The sequence below is a fragment of the Cupressus sempervirens genome, chromosome 11, assembly GCF_028749045.1.
Source record: "Cupressus sempervirens isolate cs-2001-9-10 chromosome 11, ASM2874904v1, whole genome shotgun sequence".
Classification (NCBI taxonomy): Eukaryota; Viridiplantae; Streptophyta; class Pinopsida; order Cupressales; family Cupressaceae; genus Cupressus; species Cupressus sempervirens.
The window spans coordinates 614,942,346-614,960,338 of record NC_143128.1 but is presented as its reverse complement, the minus strand read 5'-3'; the positions used below and the strand labels follow the sequence as shown (position 1 = coordinate 614,960,338).

General features: G+C 35.1%; 1 protein-coding gene across 2 annotated transcripts in view; it reads right to left on the bottom strand.

Annotated features, from left to right (window-relative positions):
- LOC149531198 (Cyclophilin-like peptidyl-prolyl cis-trans isomerase family protein) overlaps window positions 1-15,664 on the bottom strand; it is an 87,006-nt gene extending 71,342 nt beyond the window's left edge. The window contains exons 1-2 of one of the 2 annotated variants that reach the window (XM_089808742.1): window positions 15,259-15,664; window positions 9,814-9,892 (exon numbers count right to left, since the gene is read on the bottom strand). In XM_089808742.1, the coding sequence (XP_089664868.1) occupies window positions 9,814-9,892; window positions 15,259-15,327 (148 nt within the window). In that variant the 5' untranslated portion in view covers window positions 15,328-15,664. Of the gene's footprint in view, window positions 1-9,813; window positions 9,893-15,258 lie in introns of those variants that run through there. The other variant, XM_089808743.1, reaches the window with a different exon arrangement.
- Window positions 15,665-17,993: the final 2,329 nt, after the last annotated feature.

Genomic DNA, 17,993 nt, shown 5'->3' with positions numbered 1-17,993 from the left:
GTTCCAAGATACTCAAATTTGGCAATGATGGACCTTAGAACTATGGCACAGAAGCATCCCATATTGTGGTGGAAATGCCATGGATCACAGAGGGCAAATATTACCGCACTAGCCACTTGATTCCTTTCTTAGGTTTGTAGTTCCTCACCTTTAGAACTTAATCAAGTTTTAAAACTTTTAAATTTAGAGTTTTACTTTTCTAATTTTCTCACAGTAACTATTTGTTTGCTATCTCAGGTTTCTAGTTCCTCAGTTGCAAAGAGGAACTGGTCTACATACAACTTCATCCACTCAGTTAAGAGGAACAAACCGCAAGACACGTGGGTACCAAGAGAGCCCAGCAGCACAATGGGATGTATAGCCAAAGGATCCAACTCAAATTGATAAGGACAAGACTGCAACAAAAGTCGATGCAGGGCTAGTTGGTGTTCCTTTGATGGACCTTGATGAGGAGGATATTGAGTACGGTAGTTCTAGTGATGTGGACTTTGGCTTGGGGGATGATTAGTCATTAGAGGCCTCCAACAGTTACATATTCTCATTTTGATGTGAGATTTTAAACTTTTTAAAACTTTGTACTCACTTTGATATTGATCATGATTCATTACATCATGTTACTCTCGTCATTGTAATCATGATCATCTTTATGATATATAATATTTCATATTTGAACAATGATTTAATCATTTATATGAATCCTCAATCATATTGATAAGTTACTATGTTGAATGTTGAATGGTTCTTGTTCGTTTTGCAATTTTGCTATGTACAAACTTCAAATATATTGTATTTAGTGTGTTAGCATTTTAAGTTATATGCTATTTATTTTAAGTCTACTAAAATCCTTAGTATGTTAAAAATGCAAATTGTTATCCTTGTAGATTTGTGGTGGAAAAATTATGGCTCGACAGTACATAAACTTCAAAACCTTGCAATCTACATTTTATCCCAACCTTGTAGTATTACTATTGTGAGTACAACTAGAGTGATTTTTAGGCCATTCATACAAAGAAGCACAATAAGTGGACTCAAAAGCACTAGGATCACATTGTCTATGTTATTAAAATATTGTAATGTTTTTTAAAGGCCAACTTAGTTAGGTTAAGAAGTTTTACTTTCTAACTTCGGTTCACAATTCTTTCATTTAGAGAAATCATCTTTGTAAACCAATTTAAGGAGCCTTCCTCTCCTTTGTTTAATATAACATCGATTTACCATAACACAGTGTAACCCCAGTACTATGGTACGTTGGGACAAGACGTCGGGACGAGTTTTCGGGACGGGGAGAAAATGGGTCTCATTTTCAAGACAGCAAGGGTACGGCAGTAAGGGGAGGACAGGGCACGGAGGGGTGTTGTATAGTATACATATAGAACTTGAAATGCTTGTTATGAAGTGATGTTTCAGTAAAACATACGAATTTAAAATACTTGAACATCGCAAAATTGCAACATGAACTAGAACCATTGAACATTCAACATGGTAACATATTACATACCCAATAGCAACATTAAAAAATCAAAATTCAAATACAAATTCAAGTACCCATCCCAACGGCAACATGGTTGTAGAATCGTAGAGATGGGGATACTTGGGTACACAAGTACACGATACGGGGACGTCTCGGGGACGAGTACTTCAAGGTTTAGGAGGGGGTGCAAGTCCCCGTGTTACACTGCCATAACATGGTAGCAGAGCAAGTCAATGGAATTTTTCAAACTTTGGTGAATTTTTTTAATATAAAATGCATTGCCCTTTTCTTGAAAGTTATTCCCGATTTTTTTAAATCATCTCTAAATGAAAAAAACGATTTTGCAATTTCATGGACATTTTCTGAAGGGCGGATCTTAAGGCTTTTGCTGATAATCTCAAGCCCAGTCAACTTTTTTGACTATTCCATTCGAGTGTGCTTTCTCTTTGTGCGCCTTTTCTGCTTGTGCGTGAATTTGAAATATCTTTGTTTGTGCTTGGTTCATTTTTGCTCTATGAGATCTGCACAATTTTGCAATGGCCTCATCTTTGATGGAAGGGTGTTTTGTAAACCCCCAATGACTGTCTTCAACACATTAACATGTAGTTTTCAACCTACATTTTTGTTCAAGTGATTTATGTTTTTTCTTCTGCAAATCCATCAGTTTTTGAAGTTTTCTTTTGCACACAATTACCTCTATGTATCACCAATTGGCGAGCACAAGGACCTTTGTTTCCTCTATACCCGTGTTGTGGTTGGGTGGTGTCATTTTTGGGTTCCTTTCTCTAAGCAACTATAATGTCCCCATTTGTTGCCAACATTAGAATTTCACAGATTTGCCTAATATTGGATCATTGTAGGCTAATGAGGATGGTTAGAGGGTCTTCTAAGGATTGATTCATCTCCAACATTCAGCGATTTATGGATTTGGCCTTCGTTCGATATCATTTTTACTCCATTTGCCATACTTATTATGTATAGTAAGTCAGGAGCAATAGAGATTGACCCTTTCTATTTTTAGAAAATGTTTTTGATCACATGGGGAATTATGAGGAGAGATTCCTATTTCAGACGACATGGCAATCAGAAAAGTATTTCAAGAGATATTAAAATTCAAGTGACTTAAGTGATTTATTTAAATATTTTAGTATAACTTAAGTGACCAAAAAACGAAATTGGCTTTTAATCCCACATTGCCTAGTTTTTTGTGTCTTCCCTCATATCGAGGTTATAAAAGTGTGGAGCTTCATTGGGTGACACCATGAATGGCAATATATTAACACATTGTTTGAAAAGCAGTTGCTTGAATGTGACTGGTTGCTTTAAGGATGCAAACCCTTAATAGCAAGGTGAAAGAACTAGACGTAGCCCTAGTTATTTCTTGGAGATTCATTTTGGAAAGTATTGGTGGAACATTGATTCAACATATTTGAACAGGACTGAAGACTCGACAGTTAAAACAGGTATGGCTTAGCGGATATTAGTAGTGCTTGCAGGAGTTATTGTGAATGCAGTATGGCAGTCAAAGCAGTGGGAGGTAGCAATACTGTAACGTCCTGATTCACATCGCAGTAACATTCAGTGAGGACGGGAGCCATAGTGAACAGGGAAGGCACTCGGATTGGTAACCACGTGATCCTCGGGCAAGTTGCGGAAGTTGGCACTGATATTGCAAAAATTCAACGTTGGGTTCAGACATGTGGGGGTGAAGGTAAGCAACGCACCAAGGTTGCAGTAGCTGGGCTGAGCAATCTGCGGGAGAACGTATTACATAGAAGACTGGGCGTCTGGATGTGGGCATTGGGAAAGTACAAAACACAGAACTGGCTTCCACTACGGCATCCTCCAGTACAACTAACAGCGGTTTATGGTGACTGGTCGTGGACGTGGAACAAGCACAACAGCATAACCAGACCTCCATCACAGCATCCACTCTTGTCTGAAAATGGGTCTATACTACCATATCTCAATCACATATGCAGTTGTTGTTGTTTAAGTTAATCTTTACATGATTTGAGAGTCCAGTCAATGGTGTTTTACACGTAGGATACTGATTCATCCCTTGCAGGCTAAGCTTCCACATCCGATGCAGACGGATGCCAGATGCTGGCCGGAAGCCAGCCACAGGGCTTTCAGATGCTTCCAAGAGCATCCACGGGCCTTAATTGTTGTAAGGAGGATGGTGATATTGCAAATGGTCATTGATTAATGCAGAGGAAGAAAAATTATTGTTAGTTTGCAAGAGGTACCAAGCAGGAACGCACACCTGATCCAAGGGAACCCTTCATTGGTGAATGGGGTATTTAAATCGAATTGAAGAGTAAGGGAGGGAAAATAACACAATGAATCACCAACAAGGACTTAACATATCAATACAAGAGCATGTTTAATCATCAGACAATAAGGTGGTTTGAATGTATTCATTCTTACTTGAGGCGAGTTGATTGACATATGGAAAAACAGAAATATTCTTTCCGAACATTTAACGTGTTGGGGTCTCTGGTTACAGCAACAGTTCTGGGGAGAATTCCAAAGGACATTTCCTCTTAGCAGCTTCAAGGCAGAATTACTATTGTGGTTGATGTTCTCAGACATGAAGAATTACCCATGAGTGATGCGATTGGAGGGAAGGGAAGAGAAAATATTATAAAAAAGACAATCAAAGTTGTCCTTTTATTGTAATGGAAAATATTCAGCAGTCAATTAGGATATTCAAGCAGATCATTATATATATATATATATATATATATATATATATATATATATACACGTTTCCTCCCGCATCCGCATCCAAAAAAAAAATCCCTGCATACTGTATCCGCTTCCGGCATCCACATCCGAATCGGTAGCTTAATTTTAAACAACAGATGTTAGTTTGCTGTTCTGTTATAAATCAGTAGTTCAATTTGTTGTTATTATGCCATGTATTAATGTATGATCTAGAGGTCACTATTTCATTTATAATACAACTACCCAACAGCATTTTGTGTTGAAAATCAGTAAAGTGATGTTAGAGTAGTACTTTGCTTATGACTCTTTGATTGCACACCAACTGTTTGTTGAAATTCCACTCATCAAAACTTAATTTTGCTGATCAAATCAAGAAGGGATTCTTACAGTAACAACCCATTTTTGTTCAAAGGCTATGTAAACCAATGGTTCAGGCTCTATTTTGTCCCTTATTTTAGTGATCACATATCCACAGCTAGGTTTTTGCATGGTTTCTTGTTATTTGAACTGACTAGGGTTTATACAATGTAACATGCATTTGTGAGTATTTGTTTCAGTTTTTGGATTTTCTAATTTTTGAACATTAAACAATAGTGTTGGTTTTTCTAAAAAAATCTCCATAAATAAAATGTAGCCGGTTTTTTTTTTTTTTAATTTTCTATTTCAAAAATTTAGGATGGGTTTTTATAATTTTTCCTAAAATATTATTTCTAAGTTTTAAGAATTTATTCCAAGAAAAATCATGGGGGGGTTTTTTAATTTTTCCTAAAAATTATTTGTTGGTTTTGTGCGATTTTTTGCCTCAAAAATCGTTTTGTTCAAGGGTTTTACCATTTTTCCTCGAAAAGACGTTTTGTATGTTGATACACGTCTCAGATTTTGTGCTAGCTACTCACTAATGTCTCAATGTCCTAATTTTGACCCTTTTTTCTTCTTAAAAATCATGTTTAGTTTTTTCAAATTTTCTCCTCAAAAATTGTTTTTGGGTTTTCAAGTTTTTTTCCCAAAAAATCATAATTAGTTTTATTGGTGTCAAGTTTTTTGTTTTTTCTGGTACGACAAAATCTTGAAATGGGGTGTGGGTTCGTTAGTACAAAAACAGGTAAAAATTATATATATATACAAACACACACACACATGTATGCAGCTTAGAAAAATGAGTTAAGATTAGAATGCCACACAGTATCATAAAAACAACAAAAACACTATAAACTTGTAATCCTAGTACCATGTCTATTATCAACACCAAACTATTAAAATAAAATCGAGTTCAAGTATCAGTGTTTAGACATTCAACAATTAGAACTTTATGCTAAGTTTCAATCATCTAATGGATTATCTAAACTTTCATCTTCTTATTCTTCATCAAAGGCATTAGTTGGTTCACAAACATTGTCAATGTTATTGGGATCAGCTGCACTAATAACATCACTGCTTTCCAAGTTGTCCAACGATGTTTACTTTTTCATTGTACAAAGAGCTTGTTTGTTTGTAAGTAACATCCTACTTGAAAAATGTTATATAAGTCACTTGCAACTCCCTTCACCTATTGAAAATGTTATTTTATGTTTCAAATATGATTTATCACTGTACAGAGCGTCCAATTATTCAGACAGGGGTCATTATCAACAATCGGATATAAAAATTTCACTTGAAGAAATCTTGGGTGCTAGTTTAATTTGATGTAATAAATATTTGAACATCAGCAAACTTTGTTTTGTGATGTTAAAAATCTTTATTAAAATTTTGTAATTATTGTTTTCTGCACAAATTTATAGAATGCCGCCAATGGAACTGTACATTCGCACTCAGTCTACCTAGGTCTGCCCTGGATTGACCTAGATTCAACCTAGAGGAAACCAACCTATTTGGGTTTGAACCCAAGTGGAACCCAAAAGGGAACCAGGACCAGGACCAGGACCAAGAACCGGTTTGAAATTCACTTGGTTCGAAGGGCCAAGGGGAGAACTAGGTAACCAAGTTCAAAAGTTGTTCTCGATGTCTTTGGCTACAAGATGGGGCATGTTTTTGTTTTCCAAACATTAGCTAGGTAGATTTTTGGTTATCGTCGTCATTTCCCAAAGTTTTGTAGAATCAAGAAGGGTCTTAGCAGTAGGCTCATTTTGCAGAAGCGTTTCCAGGAGAAGGGGAGAGTCTTCTCTGCACATCTATGACCAAAAGGGGATAGCCTTCTCTGCATTTGTGACCAAAAGACTTGGAGATTGTCTTTTGTTGGGTCAGTAGAACAACGAGCATTAAGGGAGGGCATTAAAAAATTGTAATGATTTTTAAATGTCATCTTAGTTAACTTAGGAAGTTTCCATTTTTTCTTCAATTCACAATTGTTTCATTATGAAACATGTTGTAAATCTATTTAAGGAGATTTCATCTCCTTTGTTTAATAGAATATTAATTTAGCATATGTACAGTAAAACCCTGAATCAAATGAAAAGAAAGTACAAAGGTAGGGTTCACATGAAACACTTTACCTTGATAATATTGATCCATATCCAGATTGGATTGATGTGCACAATGATGTTGATATGGATCCATTGCTAACTAATGAGAGTTAGCTGATTAGGGAAGGGCAGAGCTAAACAGAAAGCAAATGTGGCAGCATATGAGGAGGGAGAAGGCAAGGTTGGTCAGCAATTAGGGACATATTGAGGTTATCACAGTTGTACCATGATACCATCTACTTCGGCAGCACCCACACAACAGCAACAAAAAAATTGAGCTTCAATCATACACAATTTACGCTTTATATTTTTCATTGATATAGAAACTTCAAGTTCATATCTATTCAAAGGTTGAACTTGATTTTTTCTCTATGGTATGGATTAAACTCAAATTTTTAGTTATATCTGATGGAAATCAGTAATATGTTCAAGAAATTCAATATAAGTGTGTTTTTGAAGAATATTTTTCCAATCGTGTATTTTCGAATGTTAGATAAATTTGATGAGTTATTGCTGAGATTTTCCTCGTTTTTTGCAGTCCCATTTTTTATAAACTTGAGGCTGTCGAGGTATTGTTAAGTCCAAGTTTTCAACTATGGTTGAAACTAGCATATCGTCATCATATTAGATGAACCAAACATGGTTTGTGCAACATGTACTAGCCCCTAAAACTTAATTCCTTGAACTAGAGAAAAGACTAGTATTTGAAATGGACATAAAATCAAATAACAACCCCCAAAGTTTAGATAAGGAACATTGAAATTAAAATTCTATAAATCATGAAAAGAAAATTTTAAAAATGGTAGATGCATAGAAATTTATTAAATTAAAAAAAATTAAAAATTCAGTATGGTAAAGTTACTTGGAAAAAATCTTAATATGGCAATAAGTGGACAATCCACACTTACTAATTAAGCCCAATAGAGTATTTCATTGCATGAAAATTGTGTGAAACAAATGTTTTTTTGGTAATAATTCGATATGAAACAACCGTCACTGAAATGAGGAAGAAGCACACTTTTTGCAAAGTCAGACTAAAGCCATTGTCCTTGAGAATGAATAAGATGCTTCTGGTGAGCTTTATAGAAATTATAAATCAGTGTTTTGGATAATGGTCAATGAGCTATGTAGAATTTTTGTTCCTCTTCCCAGATCACTAAGTGTGATCCAAAATGTTAAAATGGAGAATTCTACACAATTTCACCACAGGCATAGAAATTTATCATCGTGGGCTTTGGAAAAGCTGTGATTCTGATTAATATCCTTCATGGCATGCAGAGTCAGTCAAATGTAAAATATATATATAGAAAGAAATGAATATTAAAAAATTAAAATATTGCATAAAAGTTCATGCATGTATATCACAATCTAAAAGAAGATCTAGGAATCTCTTCCAAATAACTGAAATTCATCCCAGAGCCAACAAACACAAGACATATAGGTTTGCAACTTAATGGTTTTTATTTCTTTTCATTGTCTTCTGATTCTTCTATATCACTTTTTATCTTTATCTTCTTGGTAACCATGAATCTATAGTTTTATCAAGTTCTTTTTAGATTTATTTTTCACTTTCTGTTTTCTTTCCACTGCTAAATTTTCATTTTTTAAAAGCTAAGTACAGCTTAAACAACTGTACAGACAAATATGACATACTTGACACAACTCAGTACAAGCTCACAAATGTATACACTCCCACAAAGTATACAGGCACTATCTTGCTGATACCTGTAATAAGCACAGGAAGGTACATATCTCAGTAGTCTTTCATAGTTGATCTCAGAACAATATGTAGTTCTCATTTACATTTGTGCTCTTTTTACCTCAGTTATTGATTTCACATAATAGTTCTGTCCATTTAGCAACACTTTGAAATTTCAAATTATTGCAACTTGTTTACCTTAATCCTTTAACAATAAAATTCCACGCCGCTAAACTCATGACCCTGAAATGGATAAAAGGTTTGTCATCAATTGAAACATACATACTAGCTAAAATGGCCGTCATTCATTCAGACTACAAACCTCCCCGATTTCTTCAGATGGAATCTATGAACCATACAGGGTTTTGCAGCATTAGATAATCAGATGATAATATCTACCTCACTGTACATAACAAAATCACACAATCATTGGAAGTGTTGGTCCTACAAGTCAATAAGACTGGGTCAAACATTTCTCCCAGACTCCACTATAGATAAATCCAAGCATATCATGCAGACTTGTTGAGCATAATACCAAGAATGAAGTATAGAAGTTAGGATCATACAAAACAATATATATTGACATCTGCATCAACAATTGTTATATTTGATTGCCAAAGATATGAGGATGCTATTCAAATAATCACCATTGAAGAATCTTATTCATTCTAGAGAGATCGGTGAAGACTATATATGGCACAACAGGTTTTTGCAATATTAACCTTAGTTTTTATGCTTATGGCATGCTACCTCCCTTCATGCAATGTATAAAAGCAAGAAATCTTCAGTAACAAACTAAACAGCATGTGCTTATTATTTAATTATGTCTCATAAATAAGAAGCTACTGGGGTTTAGATGAACATATGATCTTGCTTGTGTAATCTTGCTTGTAGCATTAACATGAGACTACAGTAATGCCTATAACAATAAAGATAAAAACCAATCATTATATTTTGCATACAAGGTAACAGACTACACAATTAAGCCAATAAGCTCCAAATGGGTGGTGACCAACTGGAGAGCTGACATATTAATTCCTCACCAAGAGAACTCTGACAAATTTATGAACTCAATGTTGATAGTGGAAGACATTGGAGTGGCCAAGATTCAGCTGAAAGATTTCATTAAAGCTTAAGAAGCTCTAGGATCATTTATATTGAAATTTGGTAGAACACATGCTATGACATTTCATCCACCACTGAAAAGGGAAGACTACATATTTGAGAATCGCCATTCTAGTTGGAATATGGTCTTATTACAGGCTTCCAAGCATGTCACCCAGTATTTATAAGGCAGGGAATTACATATATAGCCAATGGAGGAGGCCATACAAGAATCAATTATAAATCTTATGAAGGCTGTGTTAAAAAGCATCATGCCTATAACCGCTTGATCATAACCAAGAAACAAGCAGCTCCTAGTATAATAGATACATGGTAGAAGAGAATACTACCAGCACGTTGTCCATCTATTTCAACATCTAGATAAACTCTATGAGTGATCTCATCCAAGCTCACCCGCTCTCTTCTTGCCTGCAAAACAAAAACAGAAACAAAAAATGTAAAGCAACAAAGATTAATCCTATCTAAGCCTTAAGGCAAAGGGTGCATGCATGTGACCGTGTACACGCAGAACTAAATTCTGGCTATTATAGTGATTATATTTCCCACAGAAAACAGATCGACACACATTAGATTTTTACATATTCCTAACTCAACCCCAGCAAGTGTTACTGTTATAGCAATATGCTAGGTTTATGTAACCAGAGTAATATCGTTATGGGAACATCCACATCATTGTTAGATTGATTTATATCACACATATAAATACTTTTTCAAGGAATATCTCATTCTTAATTACACTATTCAGACCACCTCTGGATTTCCATGTATTTAAATCGTTTCTTAATATATAAAATAAGGACGTAAATTATGTTCACCTTTGCAAATAATCATTTTCATCTAACAATCAGTTCCATGTGTTATGATGTTATACAAAAATAGAATTCCTTATGAAACACTTTCCTTTACCATGCCATGGTTAGCAGCACATTTCCATTTCCATTTTTATATTGGTGTTCTCTAGTTCTACCCACAGAATGTGTGCATAGCACACTTGCCCACAAATGATGGAGGATTGAGTCATTAAGCCATTAGAGGATTTCCTGACAATTGATTTGATAGCAATTATATGACAAGGGATGCATTTCACCCTGAAGCTGTACATGAACACTGAATGCATTGCATATTCTTTGTTATGTTCTAATTAAATGCAATGCCAATTTGAATTAACCAATCTTAATTGATCTGTTCTAAGTTCTAACTGGTGAAGTAATGAATTGTGCATTATTTTCAATAAGGTCATTGCATGCCAATCCCTACAAGTCTGCATGCTTGAGAAATGGCATCAAAAGGGAAACATGTTTTCTGTAAAATAATGGAACTGCAACTAATTTCGCTATTAGATTTCGAACAAACATATATTATTGGGTTTTTTAGACATCTTAAAGATATTTGGAAGCCACTGCATTCTGGAAACATTTATTGTGTACTCAGAAAAAGGAAGAATTTACTATATACATATATGCAACATTCTCCACAAAAAAGCGGTACAAGTAATGACAAAAAATAAATTTATCCACTTAGACTATACAGATTACTTCTACTGTACAAATTCATTCCATTATCATGGACATCAATAATTGAAATCTATATAACCAGGAGACATGTCTCCAAACCCCTACGACACATCTTGAAAATGGCAATGGAGCCCCATCTCCAGTATTAGAGACATCCTCAGAGGCTCCACGAAAAGTCTGGGAGCTCGGCAGGAAAATCCTGCCATCTCCTGCCATCTCCCACAGCAACTGAGGCATTGTAGATGACAGATCTGCCACACATAAATAAATAATACTTTGTTAAGCTTTAAGAAGTAGTTGGCAGTGTAACTAGTTGTTCTGATAGTTTGTCTGTTGTTGAGTGTTGGCAGCCTTAACCAACCATCAGACACTATTCATACTTGGGTTAGAACAAGTTCATGTTGTTGTTGGAGAGAGATTACACTGTAAATAAAATGATATATCTTTCTGCCAATTTTTTTGTTATGTGTCTATTTGAATTGCTATGTTATCTGTATTCCACTCATACTCCTATTTGCTTTTTGTGCTAAACACATAGCCTGGAGGGACTAAACATTTTGGCACCATTGCCTGATCGAACCTGGAGATCTGAAGGAAGGCCTGTTGTAAGGTTTTGACACACCACCACCTCATTGCAAATGGGGACACCGTCTTTTTGCTTCCCGCTGATGGGTTTAGGTGGTAGAGTAGTTTGGCAACAATTCAGAATTTTGCAAGCCTTCCCAAAAATCAAGTTGCAAAAAATAGTACAATTTGGCGAAGTTTGGAAAATTGGAAAAAATAGTAAAATCTAGTGGAGTGAAAAATTGGGGAAAATAGTAAAATTTGGCTAAGTGTAAAAATTGAACCCAACAAATCAAAAATTGCCTAACTAAATTGCCATGAAGGGGAAATAAAAGAAATTTATTTTGAAAATTAAAATGCTATTTCCACTCTATAGTGTTGACACATTGAGGATTGGATTCCACCTTCTCAAGTGGCAGGGTTGCCACATCAAGGAATGGATTCCACCTCTTCAAGTGGCATTGACACATCATGAAGTGGATTCCACCTTTTCAAGTGGCAAGGTTGCCACATAAAGGAGTGAGTTGCACCTTCTCATCTGCCAATTGACGCATCAAGGAGTATTCAAGGAGTTGCATCCTTCAATAAACAATTCCTAAATAAAGATTGCTCCTCCTAGTATTGGTTTCCTCTACAGTAATAGCACCCCATTAATTAACTAATCTTTGATTAGTTATATGTGATAATTTTTTCATGGTTGCAATCTATTAACGATATTATTGTTGATTGCTGATTATGTGTTAATTGCCTTGTATCTTATAATCTTATTTCTGACAAAGCATTCATCGTATATTCAATGACCGGTTCCTTGTACTGCTTGATGTAAGCATAAAATCACCTGAACACTTATCATGTGCACCCAGTGCAATAATCTTAAGGTAATGCTGCTGTAGAGACTCATATAGTACATAAAGGTGATTGAACTGATTGATTTTGTCGTATTGGTTGTTTAATAGCCATTGCTGCCCATAGTTTATAATAATTATCCTTTACTTGACACCACTGAAGATGCTAGTCAAACAATGTAATATTATATTCAAACCTTCATATTTTGGAAGACTGGGCCTCTGGTACAGAATTGACATTCCTCCACATAATCGGATAGCTGCATAGAAGTGGTCGACTATGTAATCTCAGGTCACTTGATATCAGCAGGTAAATGAAACAGTGTTGTGTGCCATTAAAAAGTATTTGAGTAAACGATCATGAAAACATTGTTACTTATGACTGTTGCTAATTTGGCAGGGACATCACACTATCCATCTTGCTTTTGGACAGACATGTTGAAAGGTAAGAGGAACCTTTCAAGGCATACCAAGATTGCAATTCCTCTACTTCTTTGTAGCTAAGATTCACAAGAAGTCCTGTGGCCCATACAGTACCAATGATCCTTCTATCCCATGATGCAAAACATACCTTTGACTATCAGTACAGGAGGAATATAGTTTCTTCCCCTCAACATCACAATGTGAGCCCCATAGTCTGATGTCAATGCCAAATCATAACATGTAAGTAAGAGAACCAGCACATTTAGTTGTCTTTATTCCATTTCTTTTGTGCAGTGTCAATATAGAGAAAATGGACCCTCAGCCAACAACACCATGAACATCAACCAAGGAATTGAAGCTAATTCAGGGTCCTACACTCATGTGACGTCGAAGTTACAGGGATTGCAGTTGAGAGTTTCAGAATCACAAGGAATTATTGCTGAGATAGTTTAGAAGAATACTTACAGATTTTGGGAGCAGTTATAGAAGGCTTTGCACTTTCACTACTATCAGATTTATATATACACACACCTTCCTAATCTAAATATGTTTCCTCCTCTAACAGAATCAATAAAGCCAAAACCAAACATGTAGACACAACCTACCTTGAATTAACCAGTGCTTCACATAAGGACACAAGGCAACAATTGAAATTGATACGTTAGGTACATGTAATTTACTCCTTGAATGGCATTACAATAACATGTGTGTCAACGCTATTGCATCACAATAAAAAATATCAATATCAAAAGTGCTTAAGAGATGAATAGAAGGACTACTGGAAATGGAAAAAGGCACACCAGCAATGAGAGCCTTAATGGATAACATTTTTAAAAGACTAATTAGTAATTATAATTGACATGCAAAACAAGATGAAGTAAGCATTAAACATTTACAAACCATCACATAACAAGTTAAAAGAAAAAAGAAGCATTCAAGAGGTAGTGTCCAACTATTTCCTTACATCATTTTCCAGACCACCTGACAAGCATTGTCTATCAACTTTACTGCAGAACCCTTCACAAGAACACCATTGGCAACAAGGGTATTATATGTCTAGAGGAGAAGAGAATTGTGCATGTGTGTTCCATTAAAAAGGGGAAGCTGATCTTTAAAGTGTACATTTGACATAGGTAGAATGGTTTCCCCCATGGTTACCTACAGCAAAGTGTATGAACTGGAGATGCCCATGAGAAGTTTGCCAACTGGACCATTTGGGAATTGGACATTCTATCAAAAACTATGGAAAAAACCAGTGAAAGCAAACCTAACATGACAAGCAAAGGGTACTTAACTCTAAAAAACAAGTGGCATTGCACACTAAACACAATCTTTAACTCAACATGGGACATGCCAAACGTAGTAATTTAAAACATACACCAGCTCATTAGCTTCATCTGTTCATCTCTCCTTGTCCATTCTCTACATGAGAGTTGAACTTTGTGGCAAAATTGCCCCGGATTCTTTAATTAAACACATTTATTATAACCACTACATAGTACAGATAATTTCACTAAGTGACTCAAGGCCATCCGTGTTAGACCTGTTACACATCTAATATTTGTGTTGCCGCTATAGAATATCTTATTTCTAAATTTGGTTTGCAATCTACTATTATTACAAATAATTGTACATCTTTTTAAGAATAAAGAAGTGAAATAAAAGATAAAATACAGATTAAGAATATTGAGGAAATTTTGAGGAAAAAAAATTACGAGCATGGTACTAATTGTCATATATATAATGTGTCCCTGCATTACGATCTTACTGTACTAGTATTCAAACTCCCAATGACTATTCGCTACATTCGTTGGCTTATTACACCATTACCTCTTGAGCTAGAGATTCTTTTTTACATGTTTCTCTTCATAGCATTATTGATGAGACTACATCCAGGGAAAAAAGATTACATTAATTTGAAACAATCAATGAGTAAAGAATTTGTGAGTTCGACAATGTGCCTTGGCCACTGATATATGATGTACTTGTAAGGACCCTTTTTAACGAAATCCATTTAAAAATCTATATACTAACTATAACAAGAGCTTACAGATCACATTTTTTAGTGGCACAAAACAGGTACTGCTGATAAACCCACTTCTAATTCAAATGTGTGCAGCTGGGGTAAAAAAAAATCGAGAGCCGGAGATTTTGTCATTGTGATACAAAGTTTGTTTCTTTGCTTTTTTGCTTGTCTTTTTAAATGAGCTAGTGACAAAGCTATTCTATGTCAGTCAAATGGGGAAATTAAAACTATCAGAAATCCAAATCTTTCCGTAAACTAGCTCGACGGAATTCCTTTGATCTCTAAATTGTGTAAAAGTTGTTTGTAAATCCAAACGCAAAACTCATGAAACCCTAGTAACTACATGCGAAGCTTCTGTTTGGAGGTTTTAACATTTATAATGTGTATTAGAGTTGTACGTACCTTGAGTGACGCTAAAGATGCCCACACAAATATCACAAGTCCGCACAGAGCAAGCATCCATTTCCTCATCTCTGTCTTCTACTCTAGATCTTGACTGCTGTGAACTCTCTCCTCATCAACCCCTAATAATAGGGAAACCCAAATTGTATATGTTTTCTGCTCCAGTTGGATCGTAGGAAATTGGCGCGATCTTCGTCTCGTCCCGTTGAACACTGGTCATTTGGGTTTCTCCTTAAGCTCCAAATTTGAAAGTGCACCCTTGTTTTTGTTTTTCCTTTTTATCCCTCGTTAAATGACATTCGTTGAAAAAATATTTATATATTTGTTGGTTTTTTTTTGTAAGAATCTTCGGACTGGGAATGGAACCAGGAATGGAAACAAGGGCAGGCGTTATGCACCATGACTCCATTTTTCATACTCTTAAAGTGAGTTGTCTTTAAATACAAATTAAGCCTCTCTAATGTGATGAATCAAGTGATTCAAGTCTCACTTTGGAGTTTTGGGTTTTGGTTTTAAATGATGTAATCATATGAATTGTATTGTGAATCAATTTTATTTTTTAGTATAATTTGTGAGGATAGTTTGTTTGTTTTTTTGTTTTTGTTTTCTAATTACAAATATAATATTTATTAGTTATAAATTTATAAATAATGGATAAAAGTCAAAATAAAAGGTTGAGGATAATTAATAAGAATGATGATATATGATAGAAGCAATCTCTTAAGACTTGATCGTTATACTATTATATAAATTAGAAACTATAAATTATACAGAAAATGAGAATTTAATGTGGTTTATCAATTTGACTAGATCCACAAGAGTGAAGAAACAGAATTTTATTATTATTGCATCTTACATACATAGGATTTTGCCTTCATATATGCAATAATCTTCAATTGAAGATTAAGAGACAAAGACAGAAAGATGAAATGAATAGTCAGACTTCACAATCCAACAATCTCCCACTTGAACTTTCACTTGCACCTTCACATTTAAGCAACCTTCCTCTTTAGCTTTGTTTTCCCAAACCTTGCTTTGCTTTCTCAACCAATCTCAAAACAAAATTGTCAAATCTCATGGTAATAATATGCCAAGGAACAAACACCCAATCTAGAATAACAACCATAGCCAATTGCTAATCACATCCAACAAACCATAACACATCAATAGATTTATGTCGTCATATCCAACCCATATACCAACTCACCATATAAAAAAATAATATCATCTTCCAATAAAACACACCATAAACTACTAATGTGTCAAAAAACTAGAAGTTGCATATAAAGCAATACATACGTTGCATTAGTAATGTTAACCAAAACTTGACCCAAACCTACTGATCAACACTAACATAAAAAGGTATAGTGATAACAAAATGATAAACAAACTAAAACAACTTGCTACAAAATCTCAAGTGACAACGTCCAAGTCCTCGAGAAAAGACAACATATTATGGTTACAAATAATGAATCACAACAACAATAGATGACCTTAAAAAACTTTAGGAAGAAACATCCATGCAAACATGTCTCATCCTCCTACCACCCTTCTACCAACACGATCTAGTTGCTCAGTTGTGTCAAGTATGATCTCCTTACCTCCCTAAATGAGAGCATTTACAATGCCCAAACACTATACATGTAAGCCCTTGTAAACAAGAAGATAAAACTCAGAAATATTCCAAAACTATAAACCATCTCAAATATTTCTCAAACTCAAATTTGGAAGGAGATAAATCTATCGAGTAGGTCAAGAGTGGGAATGAGAATGCTCCTCTAGGTTACACCAAGCCATAGTAACTCTTCTCCAAGAACGATTTCCTCTACATCCATAATGAACTCGCATTCGTCATAGGTGGAGACTCCTTGGTGTTCTTGTTGAAACCTCCAAAGAGATACTATCTCAATAAATGTTCTATAATCCCAAGAGAACTCTATAGCCTCACCCAAGCCTCTTAATTTTCAAGAGAACCTCCATGGCTAATCCATCAATGTAATTAATTGTTGGATACAATTGATTAATTGTGTATTGTCTTTGATGTTACACAAATATCATATCATTATTAGTTAGTGCATGTTGAGCTCACTTGGGCAGTGAAGGCAATTTTACGTGTCTACCGAGCATTCTTGTGTTTGCCTAGTTTAGAAGGTAGTGACTATCAAGTTATGTCAGGTGTCTAAGGAAAGTCTGCAAAAGATGAGTGTTAACCGAGCTCACTCAGTTACCAAAGGATCTTTGCGAATATGCGGTGTTAACTGAGTTCACTTGATTAACACAGGAAAATCATTTATGAGTTAGTGTCTACCGAACAAGGTTGGCTAAGGAAGGATTTTCTTATTTTGGCATATTGAGTTTAATTAATTTATCGATTGGTTCTAGCGGACTAAGGTGATGAATATTAGTTATTCTAAGTTGTATATGAGCCAACTTGACAATATGAATGATATAAGTATAAGGTCAAGTTGAGAATTTGAAAGTGTGCAAGAGTGTGAATGCATAGAAGATTTTGAAGATCTAATAATGCAGTAAGGAAGTGAATCATAAGGATAAGCAAAATGTCCTTGTGAAGGTGAAAAGACATATTCAACCAGGAAGGATCAAGTACAAGCCAGAACAAAGATCTATAATTAGCAATTTAGTTGCATCATAAATCAGGTCATCTCATTGTTACTCTCTGACCATTATAGCAATGATCTAAATCTTTTAACAGAGTTGGCTTAACAACTATTTGT